Here is an 18,293-nt window from a genome sequence, read left to right on the forward strand (position 1 = left end):
TTCTCTTCTTCCTCCTAGGGATTTAGTTGCCTGTGTACAAGGTCAGCTCTGATATGGCAGAGCCTCCCACCCTGGTGCAGTTCTGCTGCCCTACTGTTTGCTGTCAGCAACTTGGAGTGGTACCTCAGATGGCTAAACCAATGAAGTCATCACAGAACCAGCTGGCCCACTCAGACATACCTGAGGGACAGCAGGGGCATCACCGCTCTGTCATTCACTGCACCCACTTCTATCCCTATTTTTGCTAGACCCCACTAAAACCAGTAGAGTGAGGAGGGTGGAGAAATGTAGAATCTTAGTTCTGTACAGAAGTAACTACTTGAGATCGCTCCTCTGCATTGGATCCCCAAGATTCTACTGACTGTACCTGCACCAGTACTCCTGGATTCACACTGAATTCAGCCAGTAGGAAAGTTACGTATTTGTAAGTCTTCAGAAAGATAAATACAGTCTCAGAGGCTTCTGATAACTTGTATTTTAACTGCTCAACAAAAATCTGTGTTTACTAAGCAGAAAACTATTTCCACTCTTAATTACTGTAAGTAGTCCTTCCAAAATTATTATTAAAAAAAAAAGTTACGAAACTGTGTTTTTAAGGACTGGCTAGTGTTACTATTCACAAAACCCCATCATTATCCATTAAATGGTTTTATTCTGAAACCCCCCCCCACAATTAGCAGTATAAAATATTTTAACACTATTTCTGTTTAAATACTGGTGACAGATTATACATTTCCTTAAATACAGAGCTATTTTTACAAACAGGTATTGCATATTAACTTTTATTGCTGTTCTAACTTCTTAATATTGAAGAGATAGAGTGTATTTTGGTTAATGCAGAATGCAGCATTACTTTTCCCTTATATCCCTTCTCATGAAACCATTCCATTTTCAGTTCAGATTCCTTTATCTGTATCCAGTCAATAGAGGCGTATTTGGTTTGTACATTTCTCCATGCAGAAGATCTCATAATTCATGGTGGTTTTCAGGCCTCTTCCATGCGTTTGTTGTCCTTGACAACATGGGAGCCCTCCCATGGGTTCTTCAGCTATCAGCAAGGATAGAATGAAAACATGAACCCTTCTTAGATGGTCACTGATTCTTCCTGCTCTTGACTTTGTTCTCAAACCCAGACCACTGGCTCACTGAACAATTCAACACTTATGCTGAACTGTAAATAGAATCTCATTATTATTTTCTTGGATTCTTTGTGGGATTTGAATTTTAAGCACATCCCTGCAGAAAGTCTTATACAGGTGTAGTAAGGATTAACTTGTCAAATACTCATTGGTACACTTGGATTTACGCAGCCAGATGCCAAACTTCACCATAAGAAAAAAAAATTTTCTTCCAGTAGCTACCTTTTAAGAGAAACAGCTTCCTGTGGTTTTATAGTGCAGCCAGGCGCTGTAAAAGAAAAAGAAATAATTTGAAAAACTGCAACCAGCAAGAATCACAGCTTTAAAGAAGGCAGAGTTATTCCACAGCTACTGGAAACAGACCTGTATTTCCCAGTATCATTGTTAGACCAGACTCCAACAATTTGATCCTGTAATTCATTTTACTCATCTTAAGCTCCCTCCTGTACAGAGAAGGAATGAAAAGTCAAAGTCACATGACCAAAGGTCCTCTTCTGCCACAAATCTTTCCAGTATCTCTTTTCTCAATGTGTATCTTTCCAGCCACAGACTACTTGAATCCTGTATGATTTTTATTTGCAAGTCTAGATTGGTTTTGCTCCTATTTTTACTTCTCAGTCTACAATCTTTGTAACTCCCTCCCCTGGCTAATTTCCATTCGGTATTTTTGACTCTAAAGCCAAATGTGGAAAGTAAATATACAAACAACTCCCCAATTTCTTCCACTTAATTCTGTCAGTAGCTGCAGATACATATATGTAAGTGTGCATCAATATGCAACATACTGTCTTATGTAAAGAGAAACTAGAAGATCAGAATTTCCACAAAGAATTATAGGTTGAATGGCATCTTATTCTTTTTTCATCATAGATGCAGCCGGGTGATGAGGCTCATCTCTTTTCTTTCAAGCATTTCAATAAACTTGGTATCAGGAGGCAACTAAGCTAACTGGCAGTTAGCTTTACCTCCAACAAATCTTTGTTAACTTTTTTTCATAACTTAAAGGGATTCCAAAGAAAATGAATATAGACAATCACATAAAAATATCACCCATACAGAGTAACTAAAGGCATACATACATAAACACATCATTAACACAGCTATCTAAGCCAGTTACTAAATTGTAAACCTTGAATATATTTTATCTACTTCATTACAATAAAAAGAAATCTCCTACAAAGAGTACACACAAGTAAACTATGTTTCATAAAGAAATTCACCTCCCACTGCTACTATATATACACATACACTATATAGTGTGCTATACTTACATCCATTTCTTGTGTTTCCTTATTTCAGACAGTATTGAAGTATGTATAAACATCTTACAGACAGCTCTACCATTTTACTTGAAATCTTCTCTACAGTCTCAGCAAAAGACACAGACATGCAGTAATCACCAACCCAGAAAGCAGTTAACTGGCGCACTGGTCACATTCTATCTGGTAGCCAGTATTAATTAAAAGTATCCATATATTTTTCAACTAATTTCAGGTGCTACTTACAATGGGAATGACCTGGAGGTCGTGTGTTACTAACACTACTCTCAAAGGAAGAGTGGAAGTTGTGTATAGTTTCTTGTAAAATCTGTCTCTCCCGTCCCTGTAAAGGCACAACAGAGCAAAATAAGGTATTCTTAAATTTCTGTTTAAAAGTTCACAAAAAACGTATAAATCTGTATCTATGCCCAGTGTAGTATTAGGAATAACAAATCCTTACACCCCAGATATGCAGAAAACCTTGTAGCAAGCTTTTCCTGAAATTACCACACAGCATTTTCAGAAATTACCAGAAACATTTTCATCACTTTCTTCGTAGCTTTATAGCACTGAGCATCATCCACCTCCCCTAATTTTTAGCCTCCTCATGTGCCACTGTTGAGCTTAACTTGGGGAAATTACGTTTTATTTATCTGAGCTTCCAGCATCAGAGACAGAATGGACCCCGAAACTTAAAAAACAGCTGAGAAGTGTCAGCAGGCCTCATTAAAGAGATGTTCCACCCCATAATTCCTCTTACAAGGACATTGCTTACTACTGTATGCCATTCTTAGTGAATTTGTTTATGTCAATATAAAATTAAAAGGCAATAAAAGTGTAAGAAATGAGAGAAGTGCTATCTACCTAATCACAGAGAAATTAAGAACTGTTAGGCAAAACAAAGGAGAGCCTTCCTTTCATGTTATATTCTCAAGCTGGACTGTAGAGGTCAGATTATTCTGTTCAGCATCACTGAAATCAGTATCACCCTAACTGCAATACTGCCAATTTTTGTGTTACTAGTAGCTTCTGGTATAATTTCCAATACTCATAGAAGAACTGTACAGTCACTGAACTAGGAAAGAGTTAATGAAAGAGAACAGGGAGTTCCACAAAGGAAGATATTTTTCACTAATCAAATACATTAAGCATTTTGTTCGGACAACATTCATTTGGCTTTTCTAACTAACAGCTGCAACTGAATTTTGAGATGTTATATTGAATTAACAATATAAGCAACACTGAATTAACAATATAACCCTGAATTACTTTACTAGGTATAGTGCTTCAAAACGTACCTTTCCTGCATTCAGTTCAGAAATAGCTGCCAGAATTTGTTGCCTTGATCCATCAGTTTTAATACCCAGCTCTTTCAGATCACCATCAGTGAGTGTAAGGAAGGCTTCCATATCCACCTGCACATGAAAAGACAAAAAAATTAGAAAAAAAAAAAGACAACTTTACCTATGCAAAGATTACTATTACAGGTTAAAAGCGTTTGTGGCTTATTATTTGTATGGACTTACTAAATACTGGGCACACAAAAATTTTTAATGAATTACCAGCAGCAAATGGTACCCACTTTACCACTCTGTTGTCAGGTTTTAAATCTACTCTTAATAAATTCAATTAATTATGATAGCATATTTAAAATGTTAATGTATTTTTAGTTTTTTCCAGACAAACTCTATCAATACAAAATACATACTCTCCACAAAAATTCCTCTACTTACAGTAGCAGCTACTTGAATATGCCTAATATTCTCTTTTCTCTTTTTTCCCCTCTTCCCCAAGTATTTTTGGAATTTCAGAATAGTATGTGTACTTTTCCAGCATCCTGAGGAAAACCTCAGGTTTGCTCCTGTATCAGTTTTTATTATATCAACACATCCATAAAGCTGTGGTAAGAACAAACATCTAAAACTTTTCATATTAATATAACCTTTGCACACAGAGCTTATTGATTTCTACAAAATGCTTCCTTCCTTATCGGGTAAGGGAACAATAACAAGCCCAGAGTATTGTGATGCAGCTAAATAATCTGTGTTTGTGGTGAACCCCGAACTCTGAAGCAGTGTCTATTTATTGTATGTACATTCGCTACTGTTTGCCTTTAGCCAAACAGATACACAGTTATCACTCACATCTGGCACGGTTTTAACCATTGTAATTAATTAATTTTGCTTCTTTTCAGCAATGTTTTCTTTCATTGCATCCTTCAGGCAAGTCACTGTCACAGGCCTCATCTATAATGATGCTTAGGTTCCCCAATTTAATTCTCCTGTTGCTTATTCATATCAGATAAAGAGGAGAAAGCGGCCATCTCGGTGACTCTCACCCTGCTGTTCTCAATCTGCAAATGAGGTTCCAGCTGGGATTCCAGGGATGATACAGTATGTCCTATCAACTATTTAGTCACACTGGATATGTACATATGTAGAAAAAGCAGAGCGTAAAAGAAGAGAAGAAAAAAAACAAACACCTGAAGCACCTCTCTGTATCAAAAGTGTAGGTTCAGTGTAAAAACCACTGATATTTGCCGTATCCTGGAGCATACCACAAATACTGCTTGGACCATGTTCTCTGCAACCAGAAACGGCTGTAGAACTATGAAACCAAGGTTCTGGATCGCAATTCTGATGCAAAGTGCGTTGCACTCTAGTTTTTCCTACAACAGTAAAAAAAAAAAAAATGGATCTTTTAAAAAAGACATACCTCCTGTTCCTCAAAAATAGGCTGATATTTCTCAAGTGACAATTTTTTAAGGATGCCAGTCAGCTCATCTGTAATAACAGAAAAGAAAAAGGAAACAAGAACACCCCATAGATCAGAAAAGATGTTGGTGACCTCTCCATTGTTAAAATACATATTGAAACATATACTGCACACAGTGAAATGTGGTAACAAAATCCCAATCCTATTTACCCTGCATCAGAAATTAAAATACTGGCTTATTGTGTTGCCTCCTACTTCCATATATTGTAGTTCCATCTAGTGTTACTTTGCTAGGGTAAAGTTTTTCTGTTGTATTGCCCTTTCTTCCTCATTAAAAGGATCTTAAAACCACTAAGAACAACTTAGGCCCTAAAACACAGGTGCTTGGCCCAAAGCTGACCCAGACCATGCAGGTTAGGTGGCACAACTCCTCAAGCAGACAATGAGCTGAATGGTCTATTCCATGTCACAGTCAATCAAGGTAAAGCACAGAGCAAGCAACTGACTAGCTGCTCATTCAAAGCTCTGATACAAAAAGGTGTATCTGAAGCTCTTTTTCAGTGCCTGACATCCTGGCATCTTGAACACAGACAGCCAAACTTCAGCTACCATGAAACCTGGACAGAATTTAAGTTTCACAGGCTTACTTCCAAGGCTAACAGCTCTGGATACTGGGTTTGTTCTCAAAGTCCGAGGAAATTAAAAGTTGGAGGACCTGATATTGACTCTTCCTACACATTTAAAATGTGATCAGCAAGTTAAAAAGCATAACTGCAGTTTTAGAATAACCCACCATTATCTATCAAATAACACACTACCTCTCTCAACTGAGAATTCTATTTATCTTCATTGCTTTGCTGTCACAATGACTTTTTTTTTTCTCCTAGAAGTATCAAAGTGGTCAGTTAAACTAAGGAGTCAAAATTAATAACATGTATGATTAAACTACATAACCAAACTATATTCTGGTTTCAGGCTGAAAGTACTCTAGCTGAGGTTAAGCCATGGGAAAATACATGCAGTTTGATGAAAAATATCTTCTTACCGAAAGAAAACAAAAAGTTTCATTAGAAGCCTTTAAATGTCTTATTAACTTGTGCTTAAATTATAGGTTGTGATACAGGAAGAAATCTTCAGGGTCTCTGAGCCCAGAGCCTTGCTGTCATGAACAGCTATAATGTCTAACACTTTTGACACACAGAGGCCATGCTCTCAGCTGGAGGCCTTTCATGTTTCCTTTTCCTCTACACCTCTTCCAGTTCCTGTATTATACAACGTTATTATATGAAACCTGGAACCTCTCTGTTCTACAACTCTCTGCATAATGTATTGTTTCTCCTTTGCTTTTTCACAACGTCTTTCTTTTGTTTTACTCATATCTTGTCTCCTTATCTACATCCCTGGAAAAAGTAAAAGTTCTTAAGAGCTCTTACTGTTTCTGTTATATTACTCCTATGTAGCACCTTTTTTGTACTACTGGGTAGTAGTAGGGTGAGATTACCTTTCTCCAAGTTTTCAGAGCCTCCCTTTAGTCTCACATGGTTTCGTCTTTCATGATTCTCTACATCACTGGTTCTCAGAATAGGGACAAGCTGTTGAGGGTCCACCAAGTGGTTGCCTAAAAAGAAACCATGCACACCTCTGAACCCTGCTGCCTACTGTTCCTCCACAGCAATATTCAATGCAAATCAATTTTCTAATTCATTTAAGTTTTGAAAGAAAAAGTTATTTTCGCGCTGTACTTACTTACTCTTCTGATTGCTGTTGGGCCTATGAACATGTGTAGTTTTGCAGCAGAATCAAATCACAGTAAAGGAAGCCCTGGAATTAAAGGACCACTTCCCCACGAAAGTTTACAAGCACAGTGAACCCTGAACTACTTAGGCTTCTGAACACCTATCCCCCTGCTACAGGGGAAACTCACTGTACTGTGGCACTAGAGGTGCAGCCACAAAGCCCGGCTTCACCAGGTGAGATTAGAACATCTGAGACCTTGGAGAATTCCTTGCCTTTACATATTTCTAAACTGACAACTCTTATGTTATTAAGCCATCATTACAAAATGATACTAACTAAAATGTGAAAGGATTTGCTCCGGTCAGTACAATATGCTACAGTTAAGCCATGATAAAAGGACAGAAACTGGGTAACATACCACCTCTTTTCAAGTGTCAAACAGAAGTACAGGGTCAATGGACAAAGCATAAACAAAGATAAAAGAAAATCGATACAGACACTCTCAGAAAAATCAAATATAGTACAAAGTGCCTCTTCAACCAGATGAAAGGTACTTCCATCTCTCACTTAAATGACTCTGAGTCATGGGGTTTTTTTTTTTTTTACTTTTCTGGAATGTTTACAGAAGGAAACAAGGTAATTGATATCCTATTTCTAATGCAGTAACATAAAATAGAGGTGGTGTAAATTAAACCCAAATGTTCAACTTAACAGGCAGAAATCCTGTTGGAAAAGTAATAAAATTATTATCCTTTCTTACACCCTAAAGTTAAAAATAAGGTCAAAATAAGGCTATTTTTACAATTTAATTTAAAAAAAAACAAACGCAATACATCTCTTAAAAATCAATGGCATGTAGCTATGACCTGCTGTATTTCTGTAGTGACATGCTTCACTGCACTTATTTAAAAAAAAAAATTTCAAGTGTGGAGAAAGTTTATTTTCTACCCTAAGCAAAGGGCGAAAAAACAGGATTTCAGCCAGAAAGGAGTGGCCTCCCTATAGCTCTATGCTAGCTTTGAGATGGTACCAATCTCCCTCTAAATGGAAGGGAGAGAAATAGCCAATTCCTACAGGAATATCAATCTCACAGTAAGAAGTATCAAAATGATTTTTTTTTTTGAGAAAGAAAGAGGTTCTGACTCTCAAGCAGATACACACTAATCCCATACAGTTATAGCTGTAAACACTTGGTGCTCCTGATAAATGAATCTGTTGTAGCTACAGTGACCTACTCACCATCTTCTGTAATAGTACCACTGCTGGAACCATTGCTCTTAGTCTGTCTATGAGAAGACGAGAGCGAGGACTCTGCGTTGTGAACCTTAGGAGACGGGGAGGGTGACGGAGAAGGAGTGAGAGTTGGTGATGTGCTTTTAGATGTAGATGAAGTCCCAGATGGAGGTCTTTTGTTCATCTCCAGTTTTTGCTGTAGTTAATGATACAATCATTTCAGTTTAAAAAGAAAAAAGTGTTTACCTCTATATGATGCTTCAGTATTACTTAAGTTGCATATCATTTCGGCACAAGATGTAGTCACATCTAGAAGCTTCTGCTTGATTCATATTGAAATAATTGGAGCAATACTGATTTATTCCAGGTGAAAGTCTGTCCCCTCAAATTCATGAAGAAAAATACATTTATTAAGGATGTAATTTTGGAATAAGAAAATGATTTCTTATAAAGCCATACTATCTACAAGCACTACAATTATTCTTTTTATAAAAGCTGAAAATTTCTTTTGACTCTGAAAACAGGACTTTTTATTCAGAGATTTAATTATACAAATAAAGCCTCAATTAAAGTTTTTCCATCAGACGCTACTTTAAAGTAGCATTTCATGCTGGATTACCCAGAAATATGTGGCAAGCATAAACTAAGTTTCAGGTGCATTGGAATGAAAGTTTCCAGTCAACCGTTACCGTAAACTTGTTATTACCTATCATGAGTCAAATGATTCAAATTTATTAAATATTTTGCAAATATTTTGCAAATATTTAATGCATTTGGGGGCATGGAAAACAGGAGAATAGACAAATTAAAATGAGGAATAAAAATATGTGTGTCCATCAGTTTCTTCCAAAAGAAGTCAATATAACTTATCTCCTAAACCACTCAAGCTACATATTACTTCACATATTTTAATGTTTGCATCATATGACCTAGAAAGAAGTCTTAGGTGATTTTCTCCTGGACTTCTGAATCCAGAGTTTAACTTAAAATACCTTTTGTCAGTCAGGCTGCTACAAAAAAAAAGTAAGAAAAAAGTAACATGGGTAACGTGGCAAGAAGAAAAAATGACAGTGGTTCCCGACACGCCACGATTTTGCTTCTGTCCCAGATTTCCCTGTATTCTGTTACTGGCCATTTGTGTTTCAGAATGCTCTTCCTTCTCTAGAGCATTGTCTGCATTTATTTAAATTACATCGCCCTGTAAATTGTTATTCAGTTTTTCTTTTCGTTTCTTTAAGGCTTGTACAACCCCACCCCTCATGGATAGCTTTTGGAAAATCGATCGGTCTAACATCGCTGCATTTTTAGATAAGCTCCTTCCAAGTTTAGACAATATGATCCTAGGGAGAGGGCACAAGCATTTCCACAGTGGATACAGTAGCTTAATTTTCAGCATTTATGTTGTTGAGTACAACAAGGAAGTAGGATGTTTAAGCTTCTGCAGCCAGTGTGGATCCATATGTGATTAACAGACACAGTCCCCAAAATTGCCTCAGACGTGTGACACATGAACATCTACAGTGAGAGCCACGCTGATTATGTTTTGTTATTGATGGATAAACTGAAATTCATCTAGACATCTAAACAAAGAGCACTGAAAGAGCTGCTTTAATTAAATCACTGAAGAAATTTGTAACTTCATTTATAATTTATATTTACTGATTAAATATACATATTACTTACTGTTGCCATAAAAGACACCACAGAATGTGATAGCCAATGTAATAATACTATACTCTGGCCATTTTTGGCCATTTTCTTCAAGAAGAATCTCATGAAAAGACACGAAGAAAACAAAACAAAGCAAAATGAGCTGTTTGAAGGTTACACAAGCGAAAAGTTGAGAAATTTTGCTCTGGGTCACGTCTTCTAACATTTTCAGAATACCAGACACTAGAATGAAAACCCCAAATGACACATTTTCTTTCTCTTGCTCTCTGAAATGCAGTGTTTCCCTGTATGAATAAACCCATACATTTCATAACAGGGTATGGCATCTCCTGTGATGCTGCTGCTTTCTAACTTGTGTCTCTGCAGATTTTCAAGATTTAAAGTCTTAATCCTTAAAAATTTTGTACAAAGCAGTTGTGAACTTCAAAGTACGTGCACAAAACTGAGCAGCTCATGAGGGTAAAGCTATTCCAGGAAATTGACAGGTAAGACAGTGCAGACAATATGGCCCACACTCCGGAGCAAAACTTGACTCTGGTGATGACGATCTGAAGTTCATACTGTTTAAAATAACACCTTATGGGGCAGCCTGGACACACATGTATTGTTACAGTCAGCAGATCCTGGTAAAGTTATATCATGTTCTGCACTCCGGTTGTACCTTTGGACGGAAACCAGTTATATTACTTCAGAGTAGACCCCAGGAGTAACTAACAAAGCACTGGACTCAGAGCCATAGAAATAAATAATGAGAAACCAAAGTAACAGTACAGACCTACCCTAGGATTAAGTATTACATACACTGTTTTTAAAATAGAGTGACATTACTAATAAAGCAAAGTAATGTTTTATCAGGTCTGATCTTTTGTAGAGTTGTAATTAAAAGGAAGGCTTGTGGAGCTGAAAGGCTTCCATCACTGTAACAGGTGTTCATGCATTTTCAGCTGTACAGTGACATGCAGTTGTGTTTATCAACCACCCATAACTGAGACAGGACCTATTAAAATTAAAATCTGGAAGGACAAAAATTTACTCCTCTCTGTACCTTCACAACATGTCCATTGCCAACCGTTTGAGCACTTTGCAAATCAGATGGAGTGGACAAAGGACTAGGACTATGCTGTTGGCTGGGTTTCTGTTCAGGTAAGCCTGCTGCTTTTCTTCTCTGGGCTGCAATCTGAGACAAAACATTATCTGCGCTGCCTCCTAAGAAAAAAATAAAATGAAAACAGAGTCAAGGAAACCATCGTTTTAAAATATTTGTTAATTCTCAATTCACCTCTCTCCACCACTCACTCTTAAAAACTGACTAGATGACGTCAGATGAAGAGAGAGAATTTTAAGTTCAGACCTGTTCAGCAGCTTTCAGGAAAGGGAACAAAAATCAGCTACCGAAGAGAGAAACCAGCCTAGTTATACACACACAGAGCTGACTTTCATAGTGTTGAATATAGGTTTCATGAGTTGCTTCATCTTATTGTCTTTAAAGCTGCCAGATACAGTGCTTGTAGCTTTTTTTAAATGGAAAATAAATTTTTATTTTAAACAAAAAGCAAGGAACGTGGGTAGTAGACAGCTCTATGAAATACATGTTGCAATGAACAAGCATCCACCTGATCCATCATGGGTGGACTCAATAAAATCAACTATTTTTTCTGGGACAGAGGCTAACCTATGAGACTTCTGTAACAGATGTAAGGCCTCTGTTCCTGTAGTAAGTTTCCAAAGTCCAATCCTGTTCCAACAAAATTTATAATTTTTGCTTATACAGCAGTAGAAGCCCTCAGAAAAGGTTTAATATCTTCTGCCATCATCACAAATGCTAATATTTCAGCTGAACCATATATAAATTACTTATTAAAAATAAAAGTAGCACAGTACCCGATCTGTTATGCAGTTCTCCTCCATGCCTGTTAATTCCTGCAATGTTATTGGATCCACCAGAAGAATGAGGAGAATGGTTGAAGTTGTTGGAATTTGAAGGAGATGCAGGTCTTCTTGCAAATGTTGGTAACTTGACTGGTCTAGTGCCTTTACTAACAGATGCCTGGAAAACAAAAATAATTTTCATCTTTCTTCTTTGCTCAAAATGAAGATCAAACTTCAACTGCTATTTTATTTATTGTAAGCTACAAAAAATGACATGAACTTACTCTCCTTAAGTTGCATTTTCACATCCCCTTCAGTCTAAACACCATTTTATTTACTGCTAAGGCTATATGCTAGCCAAATCCTTAGCCACATTCACACCCTCCTTCAATTTTTTTTTTCCTAACTTTCACTTAAAAAAAGAAAACAGAAAAAAACTCCTCCTAAAATGTCTTCATTGTCCCATTTCTAGAGTTGACATGAAATACAGTTCAGGACTAGTAAAATAAACACTTCACTACACTTGGCTATTAGAACCTAAAGCCATGGGAGTAGGCACTTCTTCAACTAACTATGAGAGCAAATGTTGTCAAGGTTGTTTTGCTTCCTTTCTTAAGACGAACAAGCTATTACCCTTTTGTTTTGCATTTTCACTAGAAACAGTGCAGAATCAGGCAAGTTCCTTCTATAAAAATAGAATTTATTCAGACTTTTTCCCTTTATACAGTACTTGCACTTTAAGACTGTATGTCTTGAAGCCCACTTGATCAGTAGTTGCTATCATTTTATTTATTACTAATCTTTCAGAATGTTATGCCTGTATACTTAGGTCTCACTGGTATTTCTTCCCTCCCTCCACTTCCTAAAAATGGAGCAACTTTCATTCTTTTCTTCTGCCCCAATCTCCTTCCAAATCAGAGCAGCTTCTGCCACACTCCGATGACTGCACCTACTTTGGCAACTCAAATACATGGGTGGAACCAACACCTACTCTAGTAGTCTTCAGCAAATTCGTTAGGGCTCAATTTTATTCTGGTTAACACCAAATACTCATTTCATACAAAACTTTGTTTCATTTATGTTTCTTTCATAGAGACGTGTATTCTTCCTGAGCAACAGAACTTAAAAGGACAAGCCATTACTGAGACAGTGGGTTTAAAGTAATTTCTAATAAGAAACACAGCGTAGCTCAGCAGTCAGCACAGCCTGGGCATAACACAGCATTTTCAAACACATTTTGTTTGCTTACTATATCAGAGTTCCCACTGCTGTTAAAATCGTGCTTGATCGCTCTCTGTGGCCAGGCCGTTCTCAACGGTTCAGCTTTGCCATCTTTGCTGAGTCGCGTTCGGTCAGAATTCCAAAGCTCAAAACTTGAGGGCGGTAAGAAAGGTGGTATCACTGCTTTCAGTTTATCACTGGGCAGCCTGGTGAATGGAGCACTACTTCTCAACTGAGAGAGGGAAACAAAGGAAGGGAAAAAGAAAAGAGCCCCTTCTTAATATGGAAGCCGATGATGTCATTTCAAAATAGTAAGTTAAATAAAAAGATGGAGACAAATGCAGTTTTAAACATAATAAAATGGAAACAAAAGTGGAATTTGTGAATAAAAACACAATGAATATAGTTCATTAAATGGCAGAAGCTGCCTCTTCCTTCATTAGGTTGAATCTTGCTTCAAATTTATTTTAATAGGAATGTTACGAATTAAATTCCAAAGAAATAACAAGGTAGTCCCCTCTGTATTTCCAGACAGGGTATCTGGAAACAGTGAATAACTGCCTGTTCCTGATGTATGTGTTCTCCAGAAAGAAAAAAAAAACAAAACAAAACCATCAACACAACTGATTTGGCTCCCTAGAGTTCTGCCAGTCAGTCACATCAAAAGTTACTCAACCTTCTTAAAAAAGAACGTAAACAATACCCAGAGAAATTTAAGGACATTTCCTGAGAATAAGCTGTAGGAGAATTTAAAGCTACTGCATAACAACAGAAAAAACAGACTAATGCAAATAAACATCCCAAACTAAATTATTTCATGGTTGCCTCTACTAGTCATCACTCACTTTCACATTGTACCATGTTCCATCTCTGTCGTCTTCTCAGCACACCACTTGTCAACAACTAATTGGCTGTTCCATCTATTTTACTAATTCACCACTGACCATACAAAGGTATGGGTAACCCTTGAAAAAAGTCAGTTGTTGTGAATGGCTTCCATACTGTACTATTTGTAGTACTTCCTCATCTAAGAGCTACTAATGTATCATGGCCTATTAGTTCCTACCTAGTGACCATAAACAAATGAGAGCTCTTTCTTGTGACTTGCATAAAAGGTAAAAAAAAAAATCATTAAAATGATGGGAGCAGCATGACCTTATGAACTGGGCAGAACACACCAACACAACGCTGCAACCTACCATGGTACTCAATAATTCATCATCCTTTCCTCTCTTTGCAGTGTTTACACCTGAAAAATAAATAATGTTCCATCATTTACATGCTCCTCCTTTTATTCTCAAGGACAGGTTATTGTTTCCAAGCATTCAACAGCTTTACCCTCACTAAGCACACAGAACCAAGATTTCCAGTGACACTGTCACGTACCTACATTAAAATTAAGCCAACAGCCTTATTTCACATCACAAACTGTGGGGATTTTGCATGGAGAGCTGTGCAATTTCAGCAAATGTGTTTTAAAATTTGGTCTTTACCAATCTCTCTTTCTTATTCATTTGTTTAAATAAATTGGTTTTCAATATATAAATCAGTTTATCAAATATTCTAACAAGTTTTGAGTGACTGGTCTCTACTGTCCAGTTTAATGGTTCTTCCTACAGAACAGTAACATAGTTATTCTAGCATCTTCCTGTTTTAATGATGCCGCACTCATGACCAACAGTCAGGAATGCAATCACTCCTCTCCCTATATACTACACATACGTTATGTGTCTTTTCAGTTACATTAAGCTAAATAAAAACTAAATCAATAAATTAGAAATAGTATAATCTTGATTATCCCACAAGAGGTCATGTCCCACAAGACAACTCTGGTTTTACCACTAGCTTTGTTATTTGTGATCCAAGCTGTACCAGCATCAAGGCTTCCAGGCACGTCCATATCACTCTGTGAAACTGCCTTTATGGTGGAATTTAATGATGGTTCAGGCTCATCAGGAAAAGGCACAAACTGATTGGAAGGAAATCCATGACGCAATGTCTGAGTCAACTTCAGCTTGCGGAATCGATTGGACATTCTGCTCCACCAGGACTAGATTGATAAGAAGACACAGTTTAGTTCCAACTAAAAGAAAAAAGACATAAAGAAATGTACAATTAAGTAATCCTTACCGCAGTAATAAATATCTCAAGGAGTTTTTGAGATAAACCACAAAAGCAATGTTGAAGTGGTTTGTAATTATCAAACCTTCACCAGAATTTCTATCTATAAATCAATCTCTTCCCATATTTTTCATCTGGCAAATGCCTTATAATATTTTTCCACACTGTCTAGAAAAACAAGGTAGATAAAACTATTTAGGCAATTTTAATAGGAATTTTTTTACAGCTACATCGCAAATATTGAATCTTCCCTTTAACTTCCAATTTCACCATCTGTTCTTACACCTTCTGGCATCAATGAACTGGCATGCATATTTTCTGCTTGTTAAGAGTTTATCTAACCTGCATGAAAGCTTCTCCTTAAAGATTTTCAAAATCAGTGGCAAACTGGATAAATTCTGGTAGTATTCCTGTAAAACTAAAGATCCATGATCCATACAATGCAGCTATGCAGTGCAGATAATTGAAACCCTGCCAGACTGGAAAGACTATAAACTGAAAAAGGGCAAGGCAAGGAAATACCATGTGTGAAAACAACACGAATAACAGCAACATAAGACACAAACCTTAGCACTTACTGCACCTACAACCTTCACCCATAGAGGTATCACGTATGTAGAAACTGTTACATTAAAGGATCATATTTGTCCAAAATAAAATTTATCCAAGTATTTACACTTACACATTTTCACAGGCAGACAGTGCAAGATATTTCAAGTATTTAGCAGGTCATTTCTCTAGACTGTACGAGACCTATAGGCTGCATTAAGAAGACTTATGCAATCTGTATTAAAGACTATGTGGCTTGTAGGTAAGTCAGTCGGATTATAAGTACCTTCTGATTATTTCTTAGTAAAGCTTATTCTTCCCTTTCTGGAACACTTTAAAAAAGACATAATAAAATCATGTAAAAGTGATACTTCCATCAGGGCAGCTTTACATTACCCAGATAACACACTTCCCTAGTTTACTCTTCATTCTTAGTCATTCTTTCTCACCATACATATTCCCCTTTCTCCTTGGCATTTAACGCTTTTCAGCTGCATACTAAGATATGTCTTCCCGAGTGTCATATGGAAGAAGTAAGTTATATAAACTATACACTGGTTCCCTGTAAATCAACCCTTCTGGCAGATGATCGTTAAAAAGGTTTTAAAACTGCACAGATCATTAGGAATGTATAGAGTTCTCAGACCTTTGTATTTCTTTGGAGCCATAACTAATAAAGATTTACATGACTTTCTGCAACAAAGACCTTATGGAAAAAGGCAAGAGAGAGAAATAGTTCTGAGAAAGCTGTAAAAACCACCCAGGTCAGCATTTATTCACCTTCCAGGAGGAATTGAAAGGACAAAAAAATCCACCTAGTTTTAACACAGAGTACGACAAGCTACAAAAGAGACTGCTTGCACAATGTGGTTGCAATACAACCTATTGGCGACCTGTATTCCATAGAGCCAAAAGCTCTTCTGACATCATCCCATTTAAGTAACTACATTCTTAAATAGGTCCACCTAAATTGATACTGAAGTTGAATCACAGCAATTAATAGAATAATCATACAAAAATAACCAATTGTTGCTTCATAGTTAAAACTGCAAAACTAAACTAAAGCAGAACTTTAAATGGTCTTTAAAACTCATGTCAGCACCAGGCTGGAAATTACCATATGTGTTTCCAAGACTCTGATATCATTTACACTAAAAATGTGAGATCATGGACTCAAGGAAATTTTGAGGTCCACCACAATCAAGAATTAATCACCTAAATAAATAACAGAAACAACAACAAACCCCAAACTTTTTCCTTCTCTTTTGCAAATAGCCAATGTAAGTCGCAGTATTTTTGTTTAAATGGCACGCTCTTGTTCCGACTCTATGTGGTTTCCTACTGGACCACTGCCAATTCTGAGTTAAGGATACAGCACCAGAGGATCTGTTAGCCTGAACAGCACACTCCTCCACTCTTCATATTAAAATCTCTGCTACAGTCGTCTTAATTTTCAATGCCATGAGGCATTTTCCGTTTATGGTTGAAATGAAGCCTACCCCCTGCCCTAGAGGCAAACAAGAGATTTCAGACTCTTAGACTGTCCCGCACAAAGTCCCAGGAGTATTTTGAAGTACACTACCAGGGCTTCAGTTTCCTTCCTACATGATCCTTCTCCTAGAGTCTAAACACCATAAAAGTCTAAATACCATAATACCACAAATTTCACACAACCAGGAAGTGCTGTCTGTGAGGAATTCAGAACACATCCCCAAAAATATCCAGCTACACGCTGGATCCAAAGTACTACTTAGCAATGCCTTTTTCCATTTTGTACATTAAAGGAAACAATGCACTGATTATTCATTAAGAGTGAACACACCTTTAGACCTCCTTTGTCATCTGGCAACATTGGGACATTTAAGGACTGCCTACTTCTGGAACAAGGCAAAGATGATCTGTTGTTGAGTTTATTCTTGTCTTTGTCTACTTGCATGCATGCCGATGCCAGCAACCGTACAAGCTCTGTGTCTAAAAGAAAACAAATTATGATAACATTTGGTCTGTTTTGCTTGCCTAAATCATGACTCATAGTGTACACTGACAATTTCCCTATAAATCTCCTAAGTAGTAACTGATCTAGCCCTCAAACACAAAGCAGATGAATCCCCCAATCTCCTTTCTTGACCTAGGTTTCCCACACCTTCTCCCCACAGAGGGCTGCAGTCTTACCATCACCTCTCTAAAGGTAGTTATCAAATATAAATAAGGATGCTATTCAGTTGGAATCAATCACGCGTGACCAAGTGAACTGCCTCCTCTCATGCTTTGTAGAAGTTAAGAACGACATCGTGACGCTCCCTTTTCTCACCTGACACAGAACAGAGTAGAGAAAAATTACTACTCTTTCTTCGAGCGTAGGTTGCAGGAAAGAAGCTTGAAATTAAATCCCAAAGAGAAAGGAGATGCTCAGCCTGGACAACGAAGGGGCTGAAAAGATAGGTAAGAAAGAGGTGAACAAAAGGTACGGAAAAAAGAAAGGAAGAGGAGGAAAAAGAACGAGCATAAGATGAGGACAGGAAAGCAAAAAAATACTCTGTAAATCTGTATTTTATATAGAAGTCAGGAAGACTTTCGGAAGGGCAGTCAGAGCTGACCTATGCATATATTTATATAGAGACAAGACAAACTACTCTGTCCTGCAGGAAGTTAGTTATACAACAATTCACTGTATTTTAGTATTTCTTATTATTAGTGATCTACTTTCGACATAGAAAAGTTAGCTGCTAGCGACAAAAACCACCATAGGTAAATAAAGAGAAAACAAACATTAATTCCT

The 18,293-nt window shown here is 37.1% G+C and overlaps 1 protein-coding gene across 1 annotated transcript in view; it reads right to left on the reverse strand.

Annotated features, from left to right (window-relative positions):
• Positions 1-1,311: 1,311 nt before the first annotated feature.
• The window catches only part of ANKS6 (ankyrin repeat and sterile alpha motif domain containing 6), a gene marked incomplete at its 5' end in the record, with an annotated part of 30,751 nt that continues 13,769 nt past the window's right edge, over positions 1,312-18,293 (reverse strand). The window contains 12 exons of the mRNA XM_010135664.1: positions 1,312-1,407; positions 2,645-2,741; positions 3,697-3,813; positions 5,114-5,181; positions 6,615-6,731; positions 8,090-8,279; positions 10,788-10,960; positions 11,636-11,801; positions 12,873-13,076; positions 14,044-14,093; positions 14,684-14,894; positions 17,337-17,485. Of these exons, the coding sequence (XP_010133966.1) occupies positions 1,358-1,407; positions 2,645-2,741; positions 3,697-3,813; positions 5,114-5,181; positions 6,615-6,731; positions 8,090-8,279; positions 10,788-10,960; positions 11,636-11,801; positions 12,873-13,076; positions 14,044-14,093; positions 14,684-14,894; positions 17,337-17,485 (1,592 nt within the window). The remainder of the gene's footprint in view (positions 1,408-2,644; positions 2,742-3,696; positions 3,814-5,113; positions 5,182-6,614; positions 6,732-8,089; positions 8,280-10,787; positions 10,961-11,635; positions 11,802-12,872; positions 13,077-14,043; positions 14,094-14,683; positions 14,895-17,336; positions 17,486-18,293) is intronic.

The sequence above is a fragment of the Buceros rhinoceros genome, unplaced genomic scaffold (assembly GCF_000710305.1).
Source record: "Buceros rhinoceros silvestris isolate BGI_N320 unplaced genomic scaffold, ASM71030v1 scaffold30534, whole genome shotgun sequence".
NCBI lineage: Eukaryota > Metazoa > Chordata > Aves > Bucerotiformes > Bucerotidae > Buceros > Buceros rhinoceros.